This window comes from Chionomys nivalis, chromosome 15 (assembly GCF_950005125.1).
Source record: "Chionomys nivalis chromosome 15, mChiNiv1.1, whole genome shotgun sequence".
NCBI classification, from domain to species: domain Eukaryota; kingdom Metazoa; phylum Chordata; class Mammalia; order Rodentia; family Cricetidae; genus Chionomys; species Chionomys nivalis.
In genome coordinates, this window is record NC_080100.1 from 49784830 (window position 1) to 49809813 (window position 24984).

General features: G+C 44.2%; 1 protein-coding gene across 3 annotated transcripts in view; it reads left to right on the plus strand.

The window, feature by feature from the left end:
• Positions 1-24984, plus strand: part of Iqgap2 (IQ motif containing GTPase activating protein 2) — a 293513-nt gene that overhangs the window by 244914 nt on the left and 23615 nt on the right. For all 3 annotated transcript variants that reach the window (XM_057789481.1, XM_057789483.1, XM_057789482.1), the window contains 9 exons: positions 784-853; positions 2360-2568; positions 6188-6337; positions 9242-9405; positions 11822-12046; positions 14034-14174; positions 14626-14710; positions 15981-16213; positions 19872-20004. In XM_057789481.1, the coding sequence (XP_057645464.1) occupies positions 784-853; positions 2360-2568; positions 6188-6337; positions 9242-9405; positions 11822-12046; positions 14034-14174; positions 14626-14710; positions 15981-16213; positions 19872-20004 (1410 nt within the window). The remainder of the gene's footprint in view (positions 1-783; positions 854-2359; positions 2569-6187; positions 6338-9241; positions 9406-11821; positions 12047-14033; positions 14175-14625; positions 14711-15980; positions 16214-19871; positions 20005-24984) is intronic.

Below are 24984 nucleotides of genomic sequence, written 5' to 3' on the forward strand. Positions count from 1 at the left end.
AGCTTACCTTTTAACCCAGACCCCACACTGAGTCAGGGCTAGAGAAGAAACGGTGAAAGGAAAAGAGTCTAACGCCAGAGAGAGAACATTCCAGCCATGCATTTCCTTGCTTTTTATTTATTAAGTTTACTTATTTATTTTTACATCCTGACTGCAGTTTCTTTTCCCTCTCCTCCCATTCTTTTCCCCACCCCCCCTCTGCCCCAATCCCAATCTGCTCCTCCTCCATTTCTGTCCAGAAAAGGGCAGGCCTCCCGTGGACATCAACCAAACAGTAGGGCATGGCACCTCCCTTTGTAGTAAGCATAGGGCAGCCCCTGCTCACACTGTCAGGAGTCCTGCAAGTAGATTAAGCTGCATGACTGTCACATATATGTAGAGGGCCTATGTTAGTCATATGTTTTCTAACATGGGATGTACAGTTCATCTAGCTGCTAACCGATTAGTTTAAATCAAAACCCTGTGGGGGGCGGGTGTCAGAATCTTCAAAGAATACAACTATCAGCATCGACTGGATCGTTTATGGTCTGGGCGTCTTTCCCCTTGTTAGGTTTCCTTATTTAGACAATCCTACAGTCTCGCTTGTATTTGTTTGTAGCTAACTTATTTTACTCCTTCCCAAAATAAATAGATAAAGATCCACAATATGGGAGAATAAATGTTAAATGTGCTACATCTAAATATCAGTTCTTAAATAGTTTAAATTCTTAAAAGTCCTAAATTCTAAAATAGTGAAGCAACTGGGACTACAAGAGATCCTGACTCCTCTCAACGTTTTTGCAGAAAAATGAAATTGTGAAAATACAATCCCTGTTGCGGGCAAACAAAGCCAGAGATGACTACAAAGCCCTAGGTAAGTGGGCATGAGGAGGTAGAGGGGGCAGAGCCTGGACTCCTTCCTCACCAGCAGGGACGCTTCTTTCCAGCCTGTGGCCTGCAGAGACTGTTCCAAGAACCAAGGACAAATGCAGGCTCTGACAGACTTCGGTCATCTCCAGCTCTTGGGTCTGAACAAGTGAGCACGGGGCAGATAGGACGGGAATGGGTTGCCTGTCAAGAGGGAAAGGCAGACTGGGTGTCATTGCTTCTTCAGAGAGAATGGAATTGGCGTAAATCCCATTTTATCTTAAATATGAGCTACAGGGAAGGAAAAGAAGACATATAAGGAGATAGGGCTACATTTCAGGTGTTTATTTCACTGCCCATCCTGATCCTTTCCTCCCCTTTTAAGGATTAAATATGTGTATGTAGGAAATTTTGAAAATAGATATAAAAAGCTACAAAACAAGCTGGTCATGGAGGGCGCACACTGTAATCTCAACATGTGGAGTGGAGATCTGGAGTTGAAGGCTATCCTAGGCTGTAAAGAGTTCAAGGCCCGGTCTCAAGATAAACAAATAACAGCAAAGCCAAACACAGTCTCCTGTCCCAAGGACCGTAACCACAGACACCATCCAAGGCCAGCTCTCTAGCACAGATTCTCAAACATAGGACAGTGACATAGATGTCGTCTGTGGTCCATGCTGAGTTCATGCCTAGTCAGTATACGTTAGTCAGACTCTACACAGTATCAAGATGTAAGTGTCAGGAAGATTGACAGGACCCTTGAGGAGGACAGCCGACCAGGTGATCACACAGCAAGGCAGTCCTCTTCTTAGGTTCTTCTAACTGGTCATCCCCAACCAAAGCTAATCTCATGACACATGAAAAAGGTGTCACAATATCAGGGAATGAGAGCAAAAGCTCTTAGAGTTTCTACACAAATGCCCTCTGTGGCTGGTTCACCCTGGGTTCTCGGCAGTCCCCCTTGGTCTGCGCTTAACAGGACAATGGTCAAATTTCCATTTCTACAATCTTTGTACTTCTGTCAAGCAGAGTATTCCCTCATGTATTCTTTCATTGATTCCTACCTGATCTTTAGAGTCCCTGCTCCCTTGTTGGCCTTCCCCTAATTCTGGCTCCTTTCCAGGAATGCTTTGTGCTGAGAGAAACCACTTCTTCCTGCAGCCAGAATTTTAATCTCTTATCTGGCTCAACCACCAGGTCTTAGAGCTAAGGTCTGTTGGTTGACTTTCTTTCCTCATCAATAAGCCATAGATAGGCCTGTCTGTTTCATGTCTGAGTCTGGTGACAGTGAGGGAGAGGGCTGACTATTAGATAAGTAGAAAACAGTGAGCCCGGCATTATCAGTTTGTGCATTTGTTTATGTGGGCTCGCTTATCTTGCTCTTACTATGGAAAACGACCCACACTACAGACGGCATGCTTTAGTTGGTTTATTTTTGCAGTAATATTTTAATTATAGGGCTGGATGTTAATGATAACTCACAATTAAAATATGCCTCTTCTTCCCCTAACAGTTGGCTCTGAAAATCCACCATTAACAGTAATCCGAAAGTTTGTGTACCTGTTGGACCAAAGCGACTTGGATTTTCAGGAGGAGCTGGAGGTAGCAAGGCTACGCGAAGAAGTGGTGACAAAGATCAGGGCCAACCAGCAGCTGGAGAAAGACTTGAACCTGATGGACATCAAGATTGGACTGCTGGTGAAGAACAGGATCACTCTGGAGGTCAGTGGGCAGCGGCCACCTCGGCTCCCAGGAGAGAAGATGCCTGTGTACATGCGCTCTGGAGGCCTGGTCCAGAAGAGCATGTTGGGAATTTTGCATAAGTCTTTACAAACCTCATTTGTCATTTTTATTATAAGTTACTAGTTTTCCTGCCTTGTGTATCCTGACAAGATTGAGTTCATTCAGGGTAGTATAGTTTCTGAACTGAGACTCACAGGTGCTAAAACCCATATACATATATACCTTGATAATAAGGCCAAGGCCTTCGTACAGAATAAAGTATTTCACCATTTGAAAGCACACATTCTAATAGGAAGATGCATGAATCTGACAACAGGAAGCACAATAAAGTTACTGGGGACTCAGATTCCCAGAATCACCACAAACTAAGAAGGCAGCAGAAGATCCTAATACATTGAAGGGTGGTATAATCAGTATCAAGTTCCCAGTTCCTTGCAGCATCCCGGACGAGAGTAGTCTGCCCTCAATATCCACAGCAGTTGCAATCCCTGAAAAATCAAGTATCTATTGACACTTTTGTATATGGAAAAATACATTGTGCATCTATGCCGAACACTTAGATTTGGGACTCCAGTACTCACAAGTACACCTATGTGAATGAGCAGATAGCCATTCCATATTTCTACCGTGCGAGATCATTTCATCACCCTACAAAAGGCCTAGCCCCCACCACCCACCAGAAGCCACAAATGCCTTCCACTTAGGAGCCCCCAAAATATCCCTCTGGTTTCCAAAATGCCACCCAAAGGGTGACACTGTGTCATTAGTGGCCTTCAGATAATCTATGGGACGTGTTGGAAGAGCAGAAAGGGAGTCCTTATTCCTCGGGAACAAATTAGACACTCTCTCCCATGGCCGCATTCTTTTCCTGTGTGCCCTAGCCATTTTCAGAAAACTGATAGGCCAAAGGGGGAAGTTGAAGGATGCTGCTTGGTGAGGCCTGTGAGTCAGAGCTAGACAGCCAGTTCTCGGTGATCTAGGACATGGTTGAGGATGGCAGCCACAGGGGCACCTGGGATGTGGGTGCGTGCATGCCCCACCCTCATACTCCAGACCCGATAAAAACATTAGGGAGCTGGGCGGTGGTGGCACACACCTTTAATCCCAGCACTTGGGAGGCAGAGACAGGCAGATCTTGGTGAGTTCGAGGTCAGCCTGGTCTAAAAGCGAGTTCCAGGACAGCCATGACTGTTAGAAAAAGAACCCCTATCTTGAAAAACAAAACAAAATAAAGCAAAAGGGAGTTGAAGAAAAAGGAAAAAATGTAAATAAAGCAGCTTGTAACATAAGAATTATGTTCTCTAAATGTTTAAAAAAACTACAATTTGCTAATTTCTAAAAAAAGAAAATATCACTTGATCTTCTTTTCAAACATTGTCTGTTTGTACTTTTCATTTTCACGAGAACTTCACAAGTGTGATATGCCCCAAAGAGCTTTCATAATCCCTTTTATGGCCTCACACTGCAGCTGTGCTGGTCCATAAACTTGTAAACAGGAAATGCCTTTCATCTCAAAATAAAGGCTTAGTGCGAAATCAGCAGATCCGCTAAACACTGTGTAGCTTATAGAGATGCAGTCATGTAGCAGATACCCACATCTCTATGAATGTTTGAGGTTTGACTTGATTTTATCAGAAGTATTCATTAATAATTGATAGCTTTGTGAACCAAAATTATTTTTTTTTTTTGAGCCAGGAACCTATAGTCCTAGCAACTGGGGAGGCTAAGTCAAGAGGATTGCCTTATCCCAGGAGTTGGGCATGGGACATGGGCAAAGCCCTCACCCCTCCCTGCAAAAAGTTCAAACACTAAATGTACATCCACCATTTATTAAAAGTTAAGCCAATAATCATTAAATATAAAGCCTTTTATCACTGATATTACCATGTTTAATTTGATGATAAGGTTAGAACAGTGTGGGTGCATGTACATTATGGTGCTGCAAAAATGAGGAACAACTTAAAACACCAGGTAACTGGGGATTGATGCCTTTTTCACTTTTCTTATTGCTTCTGCAAAGTATCTAGCAAAAGCAATTTAAGGAAGGGTTCCTTCTGGCTCGCAGTTTGAGCACACACAGTCTGCCGTGGCTGGGAGCAGCTGCTTGAGCCATGGCACCAGGAATGTGCTCACTGCCTCTGCAGTCAGGAAGTAGAGAGATGCAGGCTGGGGCTGGCCCATTTCCTCCCTTTTTTTATTTCTTTCAAGACCCCAGCCTATGGGCTGGAACCACCATATGGAGGCTGGGGCTCCCCCTCCTTGTCTAAAGCCCTCTGCAGACACCCTCGCAGATGTGCCCAGGGGTGTGCCTCCAGGGCTGTTCCAAATCTGGTTAGGTTGACAAAGATCAACCATTTCAACCGTGAATTTGGCTTGACATGTATATTATACAGCCACTAAGAAGTGTCACTGAAGACTACCTAAGGGCAGGCAAATGATTTACAGGATAATAGAGAAAAAATAGTACGTAAAACAGTATTAACTTCTTGTTATTAAAGAAAGAAATCAGGAAGAGAAAAAAAAGTGATACAACTTAGTCTTGCTTATGTTTCCCAAACAAAAATGAATGTTGAATATCTCATATGCTTATTAACCGTGTGTGTATCTCTTAGGGGAAATGCCAATTCAGGTCGCTTGTATATGGGGACAGTTGAGTTCTGAATCTTTCTAGTCTTTAGTAGTAAGTGCTTATTTATCTACTTTGTAGGCATTTCATCTTATCCATTAAGTCTTGAAACTTAACTTTGATTATAGACAGTTTTGTTGTTCCTTCTGTAACTTGTATTCCGTGTTATATCAAGGAATCTGTCATCAAATCTAAAGTCAAAACTACCAGCTAGTTTTCCTTTCTAGGGGTTGATAGTTCCCACTCCTGTATGTATCTCTCTGTTCTGAGTTCTTCCTTGTACTGTGAGGTAGGGGTCTGACTCCTCCGCTGTGGGTGAAGGTATCTTGCAGTTCCATCATCATGTTTTAAAAAGAGTGTCTTCATTGGATTTTCCTGGAGCCTGCATTAAATCCTGAGAGCAAATGCATACTGCTTTGGAGAATGCCTGTCTTAGTTAGGGTATCTATTTCTGTAAAGAGACCCCATAACCATGGCAACGCTTATAAGGAAAACATTTCATTGGGACTGGCCTGCAGTTCAGAGGTTTAGTCCACTGTCTTCATGGCAGGAATCATGTCAGCGTGCAGGCAGACATGGTGCTGGAGAGGTAACTGAGAGTTCTACATCTGGACTGGCAAGCAACAAGAATAGTGTGCCACATTGTGTCTGCCTTGAGATTCTGAAATCTCAAAGCCCACCCCAAGTATCACACTTCCTCCAACAACACACCTCCTAACAGTGCCACTCCCTGTGGGCCTGTGGGGAGCATTTTCATTCAAATCGCCATGATGTCTGTTGTCTATGACAGAGCCTGAGCTTACCCACAAGATACTGTCCTTGAGTTTGCTCTCCTCTTGTCCTTTGTTTCCAGATGAGGGAAACCGGAAATTTACCCTTGTAGCAGTGTGTGTGCGCGCGCGCACACGTGTGGAGGTGGGGGATGTGGTAAAGGGTACCGGAGTAAAAATAATGTCATAAAATTCTTCACAGGATGTAATCTCACACAGCAAAAAGCTGAATAAGAAAAAAGGAGGAGAAATGGAAATACTGAATAACACTGACAACCAGGGGATTAAAAGCTTGAGTAAGGAGAGAAGAAAAACACTAGAGACATACCAGCAGCTGTTTTACCTTCTGCAGGTGAGCGTGGATCACTCTTCATGGTGGGTTTTGGATAATAAGCAGTGTTTCCCTTTTGTGGCTCTTTCCCCATGCCTCAGCCATCAGCTTAGTTATGTGCTATATGTTAGCAGAATAATAACAGCTTTTAATAGAACAGGTTTATAGTAGCTTAGAACGTCTTTACTAAGTACCAACCATCACATTGGATGTTTTACATAGATTAACTCACTGAATTCCTGTTCTAACCCTGAGGATCAGGCTGTCATTCTTCCCATATTGCAGATGGAAAAACTCAGCCCCAGTTTGTAAGTGGTGGACACACTGCAAGACACTTTACCCTTCAGACCTACCCCCTTCACATCTGCACGATTCCTCAGTGACCTGCAGAAGCAACATAAATCTAATAGTGATGACAACAGCCATTACTGGATGTCATGCCAACCATGGCAAAACTAGCCAATAGAAAAGCAATTCCGTGCCAGGGCCAGACCTCCTTGAGAGGACAGGGCCAGAGAGGTGGGATTATTTTCTCTTATTTCATGGCATTGCTGTGAACTGCATGAGGCATAATTTGACATTGCATCCAGGACTCTAGTACTAGCTAATAAGTTTATGACTGGACTTTGATGGGCCAGCTGTCGGTCAGTTTCTCCACTGACATACTCCATCCACCTGCTGACAATCTGACTAGTCAATCACAAAGGAACCTGGGCAGGTGCAAGTCATAGCAGCAGCCTCCACAACGGCGGGAAAACCATCCCCAAAGAGGTGGGTCAGTAGTTGTTCGTTGTTTGACTTCAGGCTTGGAGATGCCTGGCTCTTTGGTGGAGGGCCTTCCTGAGATTGGCTGCAAAGAGAGAACTCGCTGCACAAGCCGTAAACATGCCTTAACCCCGCTGAGAGCAAAGATGTTAATACTGGTAGCATTGGTCCTCTAGGAACATGTAGTGCCTCTGATGACCACTATGTGGCAGCATAGGAGGAAAAATATGAATGCTTAGTTTTGCCTGTGGAGTGCACTGCCAACCTGGCAACCTTTCCTGAAGAGAAGCAGCACCCACCCACGCCCATCCCCCTACCCACCCCTCCACATCCACCCCCAACCCTCACCCCCATTCCCTGACTGCCTTAAGCAATTTTCTTGTCTGTCTAATTAAGAGTAGTCTTCAACCAGTGGTTAGGTGTTTAATCTTAAACACTTGCCAATTTTTTTTTTGTATCTATGAAATTACAAGTTTCTGTAGGTTCTTTACAATTTCAAAATATGATAGAATTTCTGTTGTAAGAAAGGTAAGAACGCAGTCACTGGCCAAGAATTGTGGTGTTGACCGTGTTCTAACATGAGGTTCGTTAATGGAGAGGTGAAAAGGTCTAGGAACATGTATAGAATGATTGTTCCAGTATGCATGATTACTCTGTTGGCTGGCGGTGGTGGCACACGTCTTTAATCCCAGCACTCAGGAGGCAGAGGCAGGAGGATCTCTGAGTTCGAGGCCAGCCTGGTCTACAGAACGAGCTTCAGGACAGGCTCCAAAGCTACAGAAAAAGTCTGTCTTGAAAATCCAAAATCAGTCTATCAAGAAAGCATCATCCTGTTCTGGATAGATGGCTTGGTGGTTAAGAGAGCTTGCGGATGACTCCCGTTGGGTTCCCAGCACCCACTAAGGAGGCATCTGTAACTCCAGTTCCAGGGCCTCCAACAACACCTACATATAGAGTGTACATACAGACAAGAAGATACACACTTAAATTTTTTAAAATAATGAAGAAAGCTGGGTGGTGGTGGCACACACATTTAATCCCAGCAGTCAGGAGGCAGAGGCAGGTGGATCTCTGTGAGGTGTAGGCCAGCCTGGTCTAGAGTGAGTTTCAGGATGGCCAAGGCTACACTGAGGAACCCTGTCTTGAAAAAACAAAAATAAAATAAAGTAATTTCAAAAAATGCAGAAAATAGTGCCCGGACATCTTGTGCATACGACTTCAACCCATCACTCTGCCGTAAAACTAAATCTAAGTAGCAATATATACCAGAATCTGGTTTGTCATGAAAACCTTCTGGTCAGGCTGCTAGAGCATATTAGCTGAACACTAGTTGTCAAATGTATTAATTGAACATTTTCTTTACTCATGAGCGTGAGGAGAATTAAGAGTAGTCCATTTTCTGTGTGATTTCCTCCCCCTATAGAGGCTATATTTCCTCTTACTTTCCACCCAGTCTGCATAGCTGCCAGAGGAAGGCGCTTAGACCGAAGGCTGGCTCTTACGTTAGTGAGTCTGTCTTCACTGGAACCCTGTTTGTCTTTCAACTCCTGTCAATCTCTTGATCTCTTTTTTGTGGTTATTGTTTTGACTCATGTTCTTTCTGGGAGTTCCCTGGTTGTCTGTCCTGACCACTTATCTCCTCAGCCTCCCAGCCTTACACCTTCTCCTTCCTGATGGACTGTCATGGCAGGCTGGCTTCCTGTCTCCATGCATGAACGGGCCTCTTCTTTCTCCTTCTATACTCAGACGATGCTATATAGTTCCTTCTATTTACTCATAAGTCTTAGTAGGCTCGTCTGTGTAGCTGAGCCTTAGTCTGTTCCTTTCTCTTCTATTCCAGAGTCTATGGACGCACCCCCTCTTCTGCATCTCTATAATAAACATTAGTACATGACTTCAATGGTTAAAAGTACAAATTGAATAACAGACAACTATAGTAAGCAAACATGCAACAAGGAACATTTACATCTAACTCGCAGGTAGAGCTTCCTCCACCTGGAGTATTAGCTGATCTCTTTAAAGGCTGTGTGCTGGGAACATGTCAGTGTCTCATTGTGCATTAAGTCATAGAAGAGAGGGGAGTCCAATACCAGGTTCTGCTTTGGTATATGTAAGAAACCTCTAGCTCATGGGGCTGACTTCTGTCCTCTTGCCTTGTAGACCAACCCTTTATACCTGGCTAAGCTGATCTTCCAGATGCCACAGAACAAGTCAACTAAATTCATGGACACTGTTATTTTCACACTGTACAATTATGCCTCTAACCAGAGGGAAGAGTACCTGCTGCTCAAGCTTTTCAAAACCGCTCTGGAGGAAGAAATCAAGTATGTATAAAATTCACGGGAAAGCACCCAGACACTTATTAGTGGTGGGTTTGCTCAGCCTGGCTAGGAGATCGCTTTAAGTGGAATTTGCACTGGAATTCAGGTTGAAGTAGATTGAGTTTTGTGGGACTAAAACGGAATTTTGATTGCTGGTTGAACTTCTGGTTTGTCGGAGCTATTAGCTGTAGATTTTTCCTCCTGGAGATCCAGCTGAGTCAGTTTTTATTGTCTATGTCTGCAACAGCTGAACATCAGAAGCTTCTTGGAAACTTTCTGAGTGACAGCACCCTCAGTGAGGGGGTGAAGGTTATGATCACTGCTAAAGTTTTCCTTTCCCATTAGAATTTTAGCAGATTTTGCTGATGTGGTTTTTGACTCAGCTAATATAAAAATTATATGGGTAGCTAAATAAATTAGTTCCCCAAAATGCACGAGAAGTGTCACAAGCAAGAGTGGACTTTGTTTTTGCAACCTCCGGGGACCATAAGCTCTGCCAGCTCCCAGGGGCCTCTGATGCATGTAAGCTGGACACCTATATACTCAGAGATCTTCAAGACAGTGAATGAGGGATTTCCCTTGTTGGCTGTCATAACAGTAGGAAAACTAGTTATGAAGTAGCAATGAAATAATTTTCATGACACATGCCAGATCAGAGGGATGTAGAGGAAAGTTCCACTTAGGTCAAGTGAATTCAATTTTTATGAACGAGCAGCTGCCTGGCTCAAATTTTGAGGCATCACTACAAGAGCTAGAAAAGTGTAGAAAGAGCATGGGCACAGGTCCAAAAGAGAAGGTAGATTTATCTGATCAAGGAGTGACTTGGGGAGTACCAGGAGGTGAAGCTGAAAAGATAGCCTGGGGCCATGTTATAAGAAATACCGAGAGAAGGTGTGTGTGTATGTGCATGTGTGTTGTGTGTGTCTGCTCACAGAGGTCAACAGGGTGTGTGTGTGTGTACGTGTACGTGTGTGTGTGCACATGTTATGTGTGTTATGTGTGTGTCTGCTCACAGAGGCCAGCAGGGCGTATTAGATTTCCTGAACTGGAGTTACATGCAGTTGTGAGACACCAGACATGGGTCCTGGGAACCACACTAGAATCCTCAGGAGGGCTACAAAGCACTTTTAACTGCTAAGCTGTGTTTCTAGCCCCTCTCTTTACCTTCTGGGGAGCAGTAGAAGGTTTTTGAACACATTGTTGTTGGTTTGTTTTTGGTGGTGGTGTTTTGTTTTGTTTAATCTGAACACAGTTTATAAACTGAATGAAACAAAGCTATACAAGTCAGAGAACTGGGGAGAGTCAGAGGGAAAAGGTGTTTTGTGGGTTTACCACACCGAGTTTGAACAATAGAGAACATGTTGATGAAAATATATAAAGGGAAATAATAAATTCCAGCGTGGCCCCTAGTAGCGAGGTGTGGGTTAGAAACTCAGATGCAAGGACAGTTCCCAAGGAAAGGAGCCTCGAGTTCTGTGCATAAGTAAAGGGGGGGCAGCATGGTACGGCGCAGCTTTAGCAACTGTAGCTGGCTGGACCACTGCTACCCCATCCCCCTGCTAGGCCGTGCAACTGGTGAAGAACACAGAGAGGATTTAACATCTAAAGAAATAACTGCCGAAAAAAATAAAAAGGAGTGCCTAGGTCTAATAAGGACTGGAATAGAAAGTAGAAAGGGAGAGTAATCAAGAAGAGATCTTCAGAGCCAGGTAGCCCAGCCATGGGATGCAGCTAGAAGCCTCATGGCAGTGAATTTGAGAGGGATCTGAAGATGTCAAGACAGTTCATTGAACAAAGAAAGGTGTCTTCCAAATGTGGTAAACAGAGGGGCAGTGCCACCCAGTCATCTTAGCTGCCCCTGGGTCATTTAGGTATCCCCTAGTCATCTTAGCTGCCCCTGGGTCATTGAGGTATCCCCTAGTTATCTTAGCTGCCCCTGGGTCATTTAGGTATCCCCTAGTCATCTTAGCTACCCATGGGTCATTTAGGTATCCCCTAGTCATCTTAGCTGCCCCTGGGTCATCTTAGCTGTCCCTGGCCATCTTAGCTGTCCCTGGCCATCTTATCTGTCCCATGTCATCTTAGTTGTCCATGGTCATCTTAGCTGCCCCCAGGTCATCTTAGTTGTCCATGGTCATCTTAGCTGCCCCCAGGTCATCTTTGCTGTCCCAGGTCATTTTAACTGTCCCTGGTCATCTTCTCTGTCCCGGGTCATCTTTGTTGTCCCAGGTCGTCTTTGCTGTCCCGGGTCATCTTTGCTGTTCTAGGTCATCTTAGCTGTCCCAGGTCATCTTTGCTGTCCCTGGTCATCTTTGCTGTCCCAGGTCATCTTAGCTGTGGTCTGATTGCAGCTCACACCTCCCTGTAGGATGACCCTGAAGCTACAGCTTCATTTTGTCTTGGCTTGGGCTTTGCTTAGGTCAAAGGTGGACCAAGTTCAGGACATCGTGACGGGCAACCCTACAGTCATCAAGATGGTGGTCAGCTTCAACAGAGGGGCCCGGGGACAGAATACTCTACGCCAGCTCCTGGCTCCGGTGGTGAAAGAGATCATCGAAGATAAGACCTTGGTCATCAACACCAACCCTGTGGAGGTCTACAAGGCTTGGGTGAACCAACTGGAGACACAGACTGGAGAGGCCAGGTAACGAGTCAGGGTGTTGCTGGCTTTGGCTTGCTTTGTGATCATTAATTCTTAAAGTTTTGTTTCTTTGGTTGGTTTTGGTGGTGGTGGTGGTGGTGGTGGTGGTGGTGTGTTTGTGTGTGTGTGAGTGTGTATGCATGTGTCTATCTCTTCTCCTTTTTTGAGACAGAGGATCTCACTGGAATTTACAATTCAACTAGGCTGGCCAGCCAGTGAGTTCCACAGTCTTCCTGTCTCCATCTCTCCAGAACTGGAATTATAAGTGTTCTCCGTCATTCCTGTAGGTTCTGGCACTGAGCTCATGTCCCCCATGCTGGTACAATAAGGTCTTTACTGACTGAGCAAGTTCCCAGCACCCAGACACTTAATACCAGTGGTCATCTTAATACCAGTGGTATTTTCCCATTTCAGAAGCAACTGATACCCACCTCAACTCCTGTCATAAATAATTCCTTTCCTTGTTTACTCTTCATGTTTCTAAATCTAGACCAAAAGTATTTTGTGTGTTTCCTTGTGAATAACAGTAAATAGCAATGTTCCCAGTGAGCTTGACTTCTTCTGGGGGTAATTTGTGATCTAATCAATCCAAGCTTTTGTTTTCTTGCAAAAGGATGCCACATGAAGTAAGATGCTCAGAGTATTAAGTAGGTGCTTGTCATAGCACTGTCTCTTATAATGAAAAGTCAAGAAATTTAAAGAATTTACTGTGGCGGTTTACTTAGTAAATGCTTTTATACCACATACTGGAGGAGGTGCCTATTTGGAGTGGAAGTGTAGAGCTGTATTTGTTGACACTGGAAATAGATTCATGATGTATGTTTCTTTTATACTTCAATAACCCATTTTCCTTTTTAAAGATTGGTCATGTATGTACACACACATGGAATTTCTATTGGAGGTGGATGTACACAAATTTCCTTGTACCCATGAGTGTGTAAGGCCTATACATCATACACAGAAGGGTTTGTTTATTCACTAAGATAAGAAAATAGGTTATTTACCTATGTGCCATTTTTGTTTGCTTTTTATTTATTTATTTTACTATAATGAACACATTAGATTTTTATTGCATAAAAAATGAAAAAAGCCAGGCATGGTGGAACACACCTATAATTCCAACACTTGGGAGGTAGAGGCATGAAGATCAGGGGTTCAAAGCTAACCTCGCTGTGGTGGTTTAAAAGAGAAAGGTCCCAATGGGCTCATAACTTGAATACTTGGCCCCCATTTGGTAGAACTGTTTGGGAATGATTGGGAGGTGTGACCTTGTTGGAAGAGGTGTATCACTGGGGGTCAGGCTTTGAAGTTTTAAAAGCCCATGCCATTCCCAGTTAGCTATTTCTACTTTGTTTGTGAATCTGGATGAAAGCTCTCAGCGCCATGTCTGCCTGCCTGCTGTGGTGATTGCAGACACTAACCCTCTGGAACCACGAGGCCCAAATTAAACATTTTCTTTTTTAATTTGTCTTGGTCATGGTGTTTTGTTATAGCAACAGAAAAGGAACTGAGATACTCACTTCCATAGCAAGTTTAAGGCCAGCCTCGACTGGGTTAAGGCCATCTCAGAAACTGTAAAAAGGAAATAGGGGTGGAGGTTGTAGCTCACTAGAAAGACATTTGCCTGGCATGCACAAGGCTGTGGATTCAGTCAGCAACAGAAGGAGGGAGGGAGGGAGGGAGGGAGGGAGGGAGGGAGGGAGGGAGGGAGGGAGGGAGGGAGAACGGACAGAAGCAAGAGAGAAAAGGTGGGTTAGCTGAGTCTACAAAACCAGGTCCATGCTTTCTTTTTCCATTAGAGTTAAGAGGGAGGCTTATAGTCCCTCCGATCCAGTAGTAGTGGGAGCTGCATTAGGGTGTTTTCCTTAGGCGGAGTCAGGGTAACCTGCAGCTCATCTGCAGAGCTTGACTGCGGAGTCAGCTGGCGGGACACTGGTGTTCATTCATGAACCTTAGCCACTGTTCATTTGAACCCTTGTCATATCTTCAGCAAGTTGCCTTACGACGTAACCACAGAGCAAGCCCTGACATACCCGGAGGTGAAGAATAAACTGGAGGCGTCTATCGAAAACCTGAGGAAGGTCACCGACAAAGTCCTGAGTTCTATCACTTCTTCCCTTGATCTGCTGCCGTAAGTTGATCTGTAGTGACTTTAGCAGTCTTTGTGGAAGTTCATGAAATATTACCTAAGCCCGTGGAGTAAAGATAGGCATTCTCCCTGGTGGTTTGCAATCTAAAGTGATGATCTTGAGCCAGGAATGATGATTGTAAATATGAGACCAGACTGGACTATATATAGCAAGACCCTACCAAAAATAACAAAAAAAAAAAAAAACCAAGGTGGCCTAATCAGATGACTTTAATTCATCCCCACCCTCTAATGAAGAGGCACTACCTCAGTCATGGCCACCAGTAGCGCTCAGGAGCTAGCGTCAGCGGAAGCCCTGTGATTCCATTGCATCTCACTTTATGTTGAATTTTTAGGAGAACTGTAGAGCTTTGGTTGATTGGAACAATTGCTATGCTTCTAGCTCACTTAGCCTTTTTCCATTATTTTCTTTTGTCATCTGTTCCCCGTGTAGTTATGGATTGAGGTATATAGCCAAAGTACTGAAGAACTCGATCCGTGAGAAATTCCCCGATGCCACGGAAGAAGAGCTCTTAAAGGTAGATTCTCAAGGGTGACCTCACTGCAGCTTCTCTGGGGGTTCTGAGCTGGAATCGCCAACAGACGGTTGTGTGGCATTCTCATCAACAGATGGTTGTGGGATGTTCTCACCGATAGACGGTTATGTGACTCTCTTCCCCACAGACGGTTGTGTGACTGACGTTCTCACCATTAGATGGTTGTGTGGTGTTCTCACCAACAGACGGTTGTGTAGTATTCTCAACAACAGACGATTGTGTGAGGTTCTCACCAACAGATGGTTGTGAGACGTTCTCACCAACAGGCGGTTGTGGGACGTTCTCACCAACAGATGGTCGTGTAATGTCCTTCCCCACAGATGGTTGTGTAATGTTCTCACCAACAGATGGTTGTGGAACATTCTCGCCCATAGACGGTTGTGGGACATTCTTCCCCACAGATGGTTGTGTGATGTTCTCACCAACAGACGGTTGTGTGGCATTCTCACCAACAGATGGTTGTGTGATATTTTCACCAACAGACGGTTGTATGGTGTTCTCACCAACAGATGGTTGTGTGACATTTTCACCAAAGACGGTTGTATGGTGTTTTCACCAACAGATGATTGTGTGACATTTTCACCAACAGATGGTTGTGGGACATTCTCACCCACAGACGGTTGTGGGACATTCTTCCCCACAGACAGTTGTGTGATGATCTCACCAACAGACGGTTGGATGACATACTTTCCCTTGTGTGGCTGTCGTTACAGATCTTCTGTGCTTAGTGACTGTTGAGATCATTGTCTGTTGAGGCTAATTTAGGAATTTCCCACATCATTGCAGCTCTCAATATTAGAACATTTGGTGGTCATAAGCCTATTTTTCACCAAAATATAACTGTGTGACATACAGTGTTAGTGTGAGGTTATGTTCATCTCCTGCATCTAATACTTCATAAAAGAGTCATGTCAGGGGCTGGTGAGATGGTTCAGTGGGTGAAGAAATTTGCCACCAAGCCTGTCAACCTAAGTTTGATCCCTACGACACACATGGTAGAAAGAGAATCAATTCCCATAAGTTGTCCCTCTGACTTCTACACGTGCACTGTGATATGTGTGTACACATACACACACACAAATAAATAAAGTGATTCTTAAATTTTTAATGCTAAAAAAGAAGATTCACGTCTGAAAATGACTCCTCTCGGGAAATGTAAATGTAAAATAAGAAACAAATGTATACTTGAAGATTAAAAGCAACCGGAGCTCGTTTGTCTCTTGAAAATGTCCTTTTTCCTGTCCTCGTCCAGATTGTTGGAAACCTCCTGTACTACCGATATATGAACCCAGCCATCGTGGCTCCCGATGGCTTCGACATCATTGACATGACAGCCGGAGGTCAGATCAATTCTGACCAGAGGAGAAACCTGGGATCTGTGGCCAAGGTTCTCCAACACGCAGCCTCCAACAAGCTGTTTGAAGGAGAGAATGAGCACTTGTCATCAATGAACAATTATTTATCAGAAACCTATCAGGAATTCAGGTGAGAAGGCCCATTCCTGTTCGAAGAAACACGTGGGGAGATGGACAAGAACGGCGGGGTCTGTACCTAGAACCAGGGCCATGGAGGGCCACAGGAGCCCTGTGTGACTGCATGCCTCCCAGGGGCTGCCACCGGGAGAATGAAGGAAAGGAGCAGGCAAGATGACCTAGGCCCACTATTCCCACCCCACCCCCTCCATCCTGCTGCACTGAGTCCTTCCTATCTAGGATCTATGCTTCTGATAAAGCTCTCTCCCTGATGAGAGATATACACACACATAGTATTTAGAGTAAAACAGTCAACTGATTAGTTTCATTGAGCCGAAGAAGGTAACTTTATTTCCTTTTCCAAATTGTTTTCCAGTTGGGAAAATTTTGCCTTATCTGCAACAATGGTAGGAAATGGTGTGTTTCCTTTAGGAAAGGTTGGGGAAATCCCAGTCTTCGTATTTATAGATGATACTGTGTGAATACGCTCTGCACTGTCCGTGGGCCTTTCTTAATTGTGTACACAAGAGTTAATTCTATTGTCTCCATTTCTTTCTCCTAAGTCTGTCACTAATCATCCCGTAAGGACAGAGGAGTGAGCAGCTGGCAATCACACATGCATCTCAGGGCTCGGAGCAGATGCTTCCATCTTGGCTTGTGTTTGCTCTCTTGTCTGTGTAGATTATAGAGTTTGTGTGACGTCAGTGGGACCTCTGTTATCCTCACTTGGAAAGGGACTTCCCACTCTTCCTTTCCTCCAGGTCCACAGCTGTCAACCTCCTGATTGACAGTTCTTTGTGGCATCTGTACCATTTGTGAGAAAGTTGCCCCAGGTCCTCTCACTGTGGGAAGTTTTGATTTCTTCAGCTGCCAATTTTAATTCTTTATTCAGTAACGAGAGGCAATAACATGTTCCTCACAAACTCTTAAGGGTTCGTAGACCTTCCTTTTCCTTCATTTGTTTGTTTGAGACAGGGTCACTCTACATAGCCTCAGCCAGCCTGAAACTCACTATGTAAACCAGACAGGCCTCAAACTCCTATATCTGCCTGCCTCTGCAGCCCGAGTGCTGGCATACCTGACTCCTTTTTTCTCGTTATCCCTGCCAATCTCCTGTTTTCCAAGAGTACCCTCCTAAGTACACTATTTTCTATTTCACTCATATTCATTCTGGTATTTATTTTCTTCATTCATCCACACCCCATGAACAAGACCTCACAGGAAGACCTACTGTCCCTGGGGAGCATGACACCCCAAAACATGGCTGTTTCTCCTAGCCTAGGGCTTGGAAGGGAGAATTCAGCTCTAGTACAGAGGCCTCTGGTGCTATAGAAAGCATGTCAGAGATTATTTCAGGCATAAAAACACTTGAAACTATGTAGAATAAAACACACATATATCTTACACACACCATATATATATACATACATATACATACATACACACACAGGTGTAGTAGACTTCTTGTTCATTTCTAACTGCTTAGACCTGAATAATCACACAGAAACTATATTAAGTACAACATTATTCAACCTATTAGCTTAGGCTTCTTATTAACTAACTCTTACATCTTAAATTAACTTATTTCTATTAGTCTATGTATTGCCACAAGACTGTGGCCTACCAATAAGGTTTTGGTGACCATCTCCTTAGGCAGCTACATGGCATCTCCTTGACTCTGCCTACTCTCTATATATATCTCTATTCAGATTTCCCACCAGCTTTGCTCTGCTAAGCCATTGGCTGAAACAACTTCTTTATTAACCAGTGGTAATAAAACATATTCACAGCATACAGAGGGGAATCCCACATCACACAGGCAAAGGGCTCTTGATTAAAATCTACCAAGGGCTTCTAAAGTATAATCATAGATATTTTTCATCCCTCTGTCTTCATTAGCTCTAGTTTAAATAAGAGACTTCTTGGAGTCTGTGTCCTAAGGCCTTTTCTGGGGGAATCTGTGTTTTAACTGAAATGGTCTTTCCATTGGTCAGCCACCATTGCTTAGATCTAGAAAAAAAGAGGAGGCTTAGCTCCCATTTTTGTCCATCTGGTATCAGAACCTTCAGAAGGAGGTTAGGGTACTGTAGACCCAGGAACTTGCATCATTTAAGGTAACCAATTTACTGGATTGTTTTTTCTCTATAAAACTAAATTTTCAGGTAGGGAATTATGTGACTTGGAACTGGGATTATAGCTCAGTGGTACAGTGTTGGCAGAAGCCACTCAGACTTGAAGTAATCACACAGAAACTGTATTATTTAAGTCACTGCTTAGCCAATCACTTAAGCATATTGCTAGCTAGCTCTTATATCTTAAATTAATCCATTTCTATTCATCTGTGTATCACCACATGGCTATGGCTTACCAGATAAAGTTCCGTCCAGTGTCCAGCATCTGTCTCCAGCAGGCTACATGGCTCTACCTTCTTTCTTCCAGCATTCAGTTTAGTTTTCCCACCTACCTCTCTTCTGCTAAGTCACTGGCCAAAACAGCTTTATTCATTAACGAATAAAAGCAACACATATACAGAAGGACCTCCCACACCAATACAGCATGTGCTTAGCATGTGTAAAGTCCTAGGATCAGTCTTCAGCATACACAATGTCTGTTAGCATGTGGGGGGGTAGGTCCTGTGCATGTGTGTGCACGTCCATGTGGAAGAAAAAGGTTGACTTTGGGTGTCTTCCTCTGTCATCATCTTCTTCCATTTTGAGATACAGCCCCTCACTGACCCTGGAGCTCATGTGTTTAGCTAGGCTGGCCGGCCACTGAGCTCCCAGAATCTACCTATCTCTGCCTTCCTCCCCAGCAGTCCAGATTCAAGTACATGCCACCACACCTAGTATTTTTTGTATAGGTCCTTGAGATACAAACTCTGGTGGTCATGCTTCACCCATTATGCCATCTCCCCAACACCAGCGAATTCTTCATCTTACATTTTCATTGACATTTCAGAGGCCATTATTAAAGTCCACTAGCTGAGTGCTAGCTTGCCACCAGGCCAGGCTTATGCAGTAACGAGGATGGCAGTGAGAGCCTCCTGCGTGCTGGACAAACACCTACCAACTCAACTATAGGCCCAACCCTGGTTGTTTGATTTTCTCCTAGTTTGAAAAATTATATTATTGGTGTGTGTGTGTGTGTGTGTGTGTGTCTGTCTGTGTGTCTGTGTCTTAAGAAATCCTGCCCATAATTTGGTCAAACTGTATCCTGGAGTCCAAGGCCCAGACTTGTCTCTCATCCTATTTGTGGACCAGTTTGAGGTTCAGCATCCAGAGACATGGACGAGCACCATCATGAAGGGTCACCCTGAAGCCATGTAGTGGTGGCGCACGCCTTTAATCCCAGCACTTGGGAGGCAGAGGCAGGCAGATCTCTGTGAGTTCGAAGCCAGCCTGGTCTACAAGAGCTAGTTCCTAGACAGGCTCTAAAACTACAGAGAAACCTTGTCTTGAAAAACAAAACAGAGAGAGAGAGAGAGAGAGAGAGAGAGAGAGAGAGAGAGAGAGAGAGAGAGAGAGAGAGAGACCCTGGAAGAAGCTATAGCAAGTGCCTCAAGGTTAGAATGGAGGGGAAGGCTCTAACCATCATTTCAAAACTTATTTTAGTGACGCTATTCCACTTACAAATTTGACTCTATCTTAACACCTCTTTTTCCCTGTTCTTAGGAAATATTTCCAAGAAGCTTGTGATGTCCATGAACCAGAAGAGAAGTTTAATATGGACAAATACACAGACTTGGTGACCGTCAGCAAACCAGTCATTTATATTTCGATCGAAGAAATCATCAACACGCATTTAGTAAGTAGGTCAAGAAGGGGTCTTGGCCCCAGGTCATGGATGGATCAGGCATCTATTCATTGGAAGAAGCTGGTCTTGCAATAGCTGTGCTCATGTGTCTATTTTTAAGCCAAATAAGCCCCTGCCTTAATTGCTGTCTGACTCTTGGACGTTAGTAAAGCCCTTCCCAAGTAAGAAAGTTCGCCTATGCAATGCAAGGTGATGCAGGTGCAGTTTAAACTCTGGACCACACATGCACTGGGATTTCTCACTGACCAGAGCTGTGCTGCCCAGACCCACCTGCTTCTGCCTCTTTCAAGAGTGCTTTCAGCTTTGCCCCCATTTTCTGGGAAATGGAGACTTCTCTGATGCCTGGATATACATCACTTAATCTTAGCCAAAAGGTCAGGAAGTGATGCGCTGCTCAGAAGGAGGGAGAGAGAGGGAGGGAGGGAGGAAGGGAGGAAGGGAGGAAGGGAGGGAGGGAGGGAGAGAGGCGGTGGAAAGCAGCTTCTGCAGGAAGATAAGGAACCTCCTCCTGCAGGATGGGCTGTCACTGTTCTAAAACCAGGTTTCTTAGAATTTCAAGTCTGTGCTGTGTCATGGTGCCTGTGTCTCGTTCTCATGCAAACATCACAATCAGTCATCAGCTCTCCACAGTGATACCAGGAAGGAGTTAGGAAACCCAGGGTGCTTTAACCATCATTTATTAAGCAGAAGCCAGGCACTGGAGCTTGTATAGATAGTTGGAACTATTTTGCCTTAAATGCAATTGGAATTAAGTTTTGTTTTGTGGCATTTTGGTTTTGTTTTTTCAAAGGCAAGAGTATCACTAGGTAGTTCTAACTGGACTCAAATTCAAGATCCTCTTGCCTCTGCCTGTTGCATGCACACAGGCATGTACTACGCTATACCACAGCCTCACCTAATTCACCTGGAATATTATTTATTCACTTGAGTATTGTGGCAGGGGGATGATTAAGATGGTACTTTATTGTGTACCCCAGGCTTAGACCTAGAAGTTACTATGTAACTCCCAGTGGAAAGATCACAGACATGAGCCACCATGCTTAGCCTGCGATTAGGTTTTAGAATTTTGAAATTGAATTAGGTAACTTTTTCTCAAACAATTTTAAACTTTGCTAGTCAAAATAAGGTCCTAGGGATGGTTTAGAACCATATCCCAGACCACCCAGTTCCAAATCTGCATCTCAATTATTCCCAAGAGGTTCAGATCCACATCAAAGTTCTAGAGATCCAGATACTTTTGTGAAGAATAAATCCAATTTTGGATTGTACCCATCACTAGGAGGCTGCATCTCAAATACCTGCCCTTCCAAAGCCACACCCCAACGTCTCAACCCACCTAGACGTGGGGCAGACCCACTGCTTGGGAGTCTAGCCTTCTTCAAGCACTTCCACAGCTAGACTGTGGGTTTGCAGGAAAGAAGGACCCGGCTTTGATTTTTGTCTTGCAAGGTTGGAACAGGGAACTAACATTTGCCACAAGTTCTCCATATGTACCAATTAAATGAGTTGGTCAACCTTCTTTCTGTAGCTATCCTCTAGATCAAAAGCAAAATTATCCAGCCATGAAGTTCTTCCAGAAAATAGCTTTTTAAAAAAAATTAATATTTCCATTTTATATATATTGCCATGGTTGTTGGGTCCCCTGAAACTGGAGTTATAAACAATTGAGCTGCCATGTGGGTACTGGGTACTAGAAGAACAGTCAGTGCTCTTAACCACTGAGCCATCTCTCCAGCCCCTGCCCCCACCAAATAACTTTCTAATGAGCAAAAAACTGCTGACCCACTTGACTCTCTTAGGACAGTTTATTCATCTCAAATATGATCACCTTGGTCACATGATTCCGGGGAGGAAGGTTCAAATACAGAAGGAACATTCTCTTTGAGAGTGAGGTTCTTTTTCACGGGAGGCAGACAGAAAATGTCACTGTACTTGTTAAGATTTCTGGGCTTTAAAGAAAAATAGTCCTTCCCTGTGCTAATAAGAATTAAAAACAGAACTAAGTCCTGGGAACGGGGCTGGTGACTGACTCGAAGTTCCTTTGTGCTGGATTGGGAGCAGATGTAACGGGGCAAGGCGTCACGGCAGAGTCGTCTCGTCGTGTCTGTGTGTGGAGGCGGCTGAGGCAGACACAACCCATCAACTGCCTGGCCTGCCAAACCCACAGCTGTTTGCTTGGTCCTGGCCCTCTGAGAGACAGAACTTCAGCATCAGCTTAAGACAGATTCTTTCGGAAGAAGATTATTTACATTCTCTAATTGACAGTATAAAGGGTAGACACTGGCTACCTATAATAAATCCTCCTTTCCAGAGATAGCAGACAAATCAGCCTGTCTCCGAAGAGAATGAGAACATAAATCCACCACCCTGTGGATTTTCTTCTCTAACCCCTACACACAAACACACATACACACATACACACACCACTTCAAGATTCTGCCCTTCTGCCTTTATATCGTCTCTGTCCCTGTCTTTCTTGGAGTCCATTTACTTTTAAAAGAGCAATGTGTTGTTTTGCTTGAAAATTAAGTATGTCTGTCTATCATGAGAAACTAGTCTGCCTTGTCATAAACAGACTTTAGAAGAAAATAAATACAATGGAGCTGGACCCAGCTCCCTTGGTAGTACTTGCCAAGAACACTCGGAGTTCCAGCATTGAATTACTGGAATGTGGCAATACGTGTACGAAACCTCAGTGCTTGGGAAAGTGGAAGCAGGGGGATCAGACGTTCCTGAGTTCAAAGCCAGCCTGCACCCCATGAGACTCTCTCTTTTAAGAAACTAAATTCAATGAACATAGGTGGTATGCGTTCATCCTTGCCTTGAAGCTCTGCATGTGAGGCTACTCTTCTACTCAAAATCCAGGTAGTTCCTGGTATGGCAAAAAAATATATGCCTCGCAAAGCTGAGGCCAGACAGTTGCCGAGAGTTTAAGGACTCAAAGTACCAGCACTTACGAAGCTAGTAGCTAGCCAGCGCTACAAAGCAAAATACTATTTTTAAAAAGAAGAGGAGGAGGAGGAAGTGGAGGAGGAGGAGAAGATGCCTACACAATTTACAAGTGCCTGGAATCTGTTGAGAAAACTCAACATTAAATAACCCTTCAGGATGGGTGCATTGGCGCACATGGATCACCCACCATGAGTTCAAAGCCAGCCTGGTCTATACAGTGAGCTTCAGGCCAACCAAGGCTACCTAGAGAAACAACTCTCAAAAACTAAACAAGTTAACAACCCTTCATTAATCATACAGATTAACGGAATGGAAGAAAATTCTTAACATTGGCAGTGGCTAAACAGGGTAAAGAGGCACGGTTGTATTTAAAATGAGTGGGTTTGATGTTATATGAATTCTATCTCAGTTATAAAAAAGGGACTGCCTTATGGTTATGATTCATCTTTTTACAAGCTGAAGACAAGTGACTATCTCCTGTCCCCAAGGGTGCCAGTAGCCTAGAAACACTGTTTCAACTTAGTTAGAAATGCAAACAGAAACAGATGTTCCTATTGTCCTTCCTGGTTTCACCCTCCCACCCTCCTACTGAGAGTCCTCAAGAGCCACAGCATTTCCTGTGAGACAGGAAGGACAGCCAGCCCTCCTCACTCAGTTTGAGGCTTTATGGTATCAGTATTTCTACAGTCCTTGCCTTGACAGATTCTTAATGTTTCCTGACCAACTAAAAAGGGATGGGGGAGGGTTTGCTGAGAGATAGTTCAGGGGTGTACCTGAGGTCAGTCCTCAGAATTCATGTTTTGGTTTGGGTTTTAAAGCGGAGTGTGGATGACTGAAGAAGTGGCTCAGAGGTTAAGCACACTTGATGCTCTTACAGAGGACAGGAGCCTAGATCCCAGCACCCACGTGGTGGCTTCCAGCTGTCTGTAACTCCGGTTCCAGAGTGCTGCAATGCCCTCTTCTGAATTCCTTGGGTACCAGGCATGCATGTGATGCACGTGCATATATTCAGGAAAAGAACCCATACACATAAAATAACAGATAATTTTTAAAAAAGCTATGCATGATAGCACCACCTTGCAGTCCCATTGCTGGATAGGAGAAGATTGGGAGACCCCAGGGGCTCACTGTTAGCCAGCTTAGCCGCTTGGTGAGTTCCGGGCCTGTGATAGACCCTGCCTCCAAAACAGAACAACGTAGGTATGTCTAAAGAGTGACATTCAGTATCCTTTGGCCTCTGCACACATATGTGTACATATGCACATACACACACAAGCGCGCGTGCGCACACACACACACAAGGGACAGCACTGTAATATTCCAGTACTGCATGATGTATCTTTGAAGATAGATGTGCACATACTTTTCCAACTGCTGCCAGTGGTTGGTGAGAAACTTCTGCCACACTTTATAAATATTTTGCCCATTTGCTGTAATGTCTGTGGGAAACACAGTGGTTAGGCATAAAAGGCAAGTCTGCGCTGAAAAAAATTTGGTGTGCCCCTTTCCCACTATAGGGGTTTATTTTTTTTCTTTCTTTCTTATATGGTCCTGTGTTGCCTAGGCTGGCCTCATTCAAACCTTCTGATGACCTTGACTTTCTGATCCTTTCTGATCCTCCTGCCTCATCCCCAGTGCTGGGATTACAGGCCTGAGTCACCACGCCCAGTTAATACAGTGCTTAGGATCAACCCTAAGGCTTCACACCAGCCCTTGCTACAGTTTCTTAATGCACCGTTGGTATTTCCCCGTGAGACAAAAGTTAAAGCTGTGGCTATGTCTACAACTTTAATAACTGTCAGAATACGGTTACTATCTAGGCAGAGCTAGAGAAATGGCTCAGGGGCTCAAGAGCATACACTGCTCTTTCTGGCTGTTCCCAGCACCCCACACCCAGCAGTTCACAGCTGCCTGCAATGCTAGGTCCCAGAGATCACATACTCTCATCTGGCTTCTGCGGACACTCTTCTGACATGAGCAAACCCACACAAATACACACAACTTAAGAAATCATTTTAC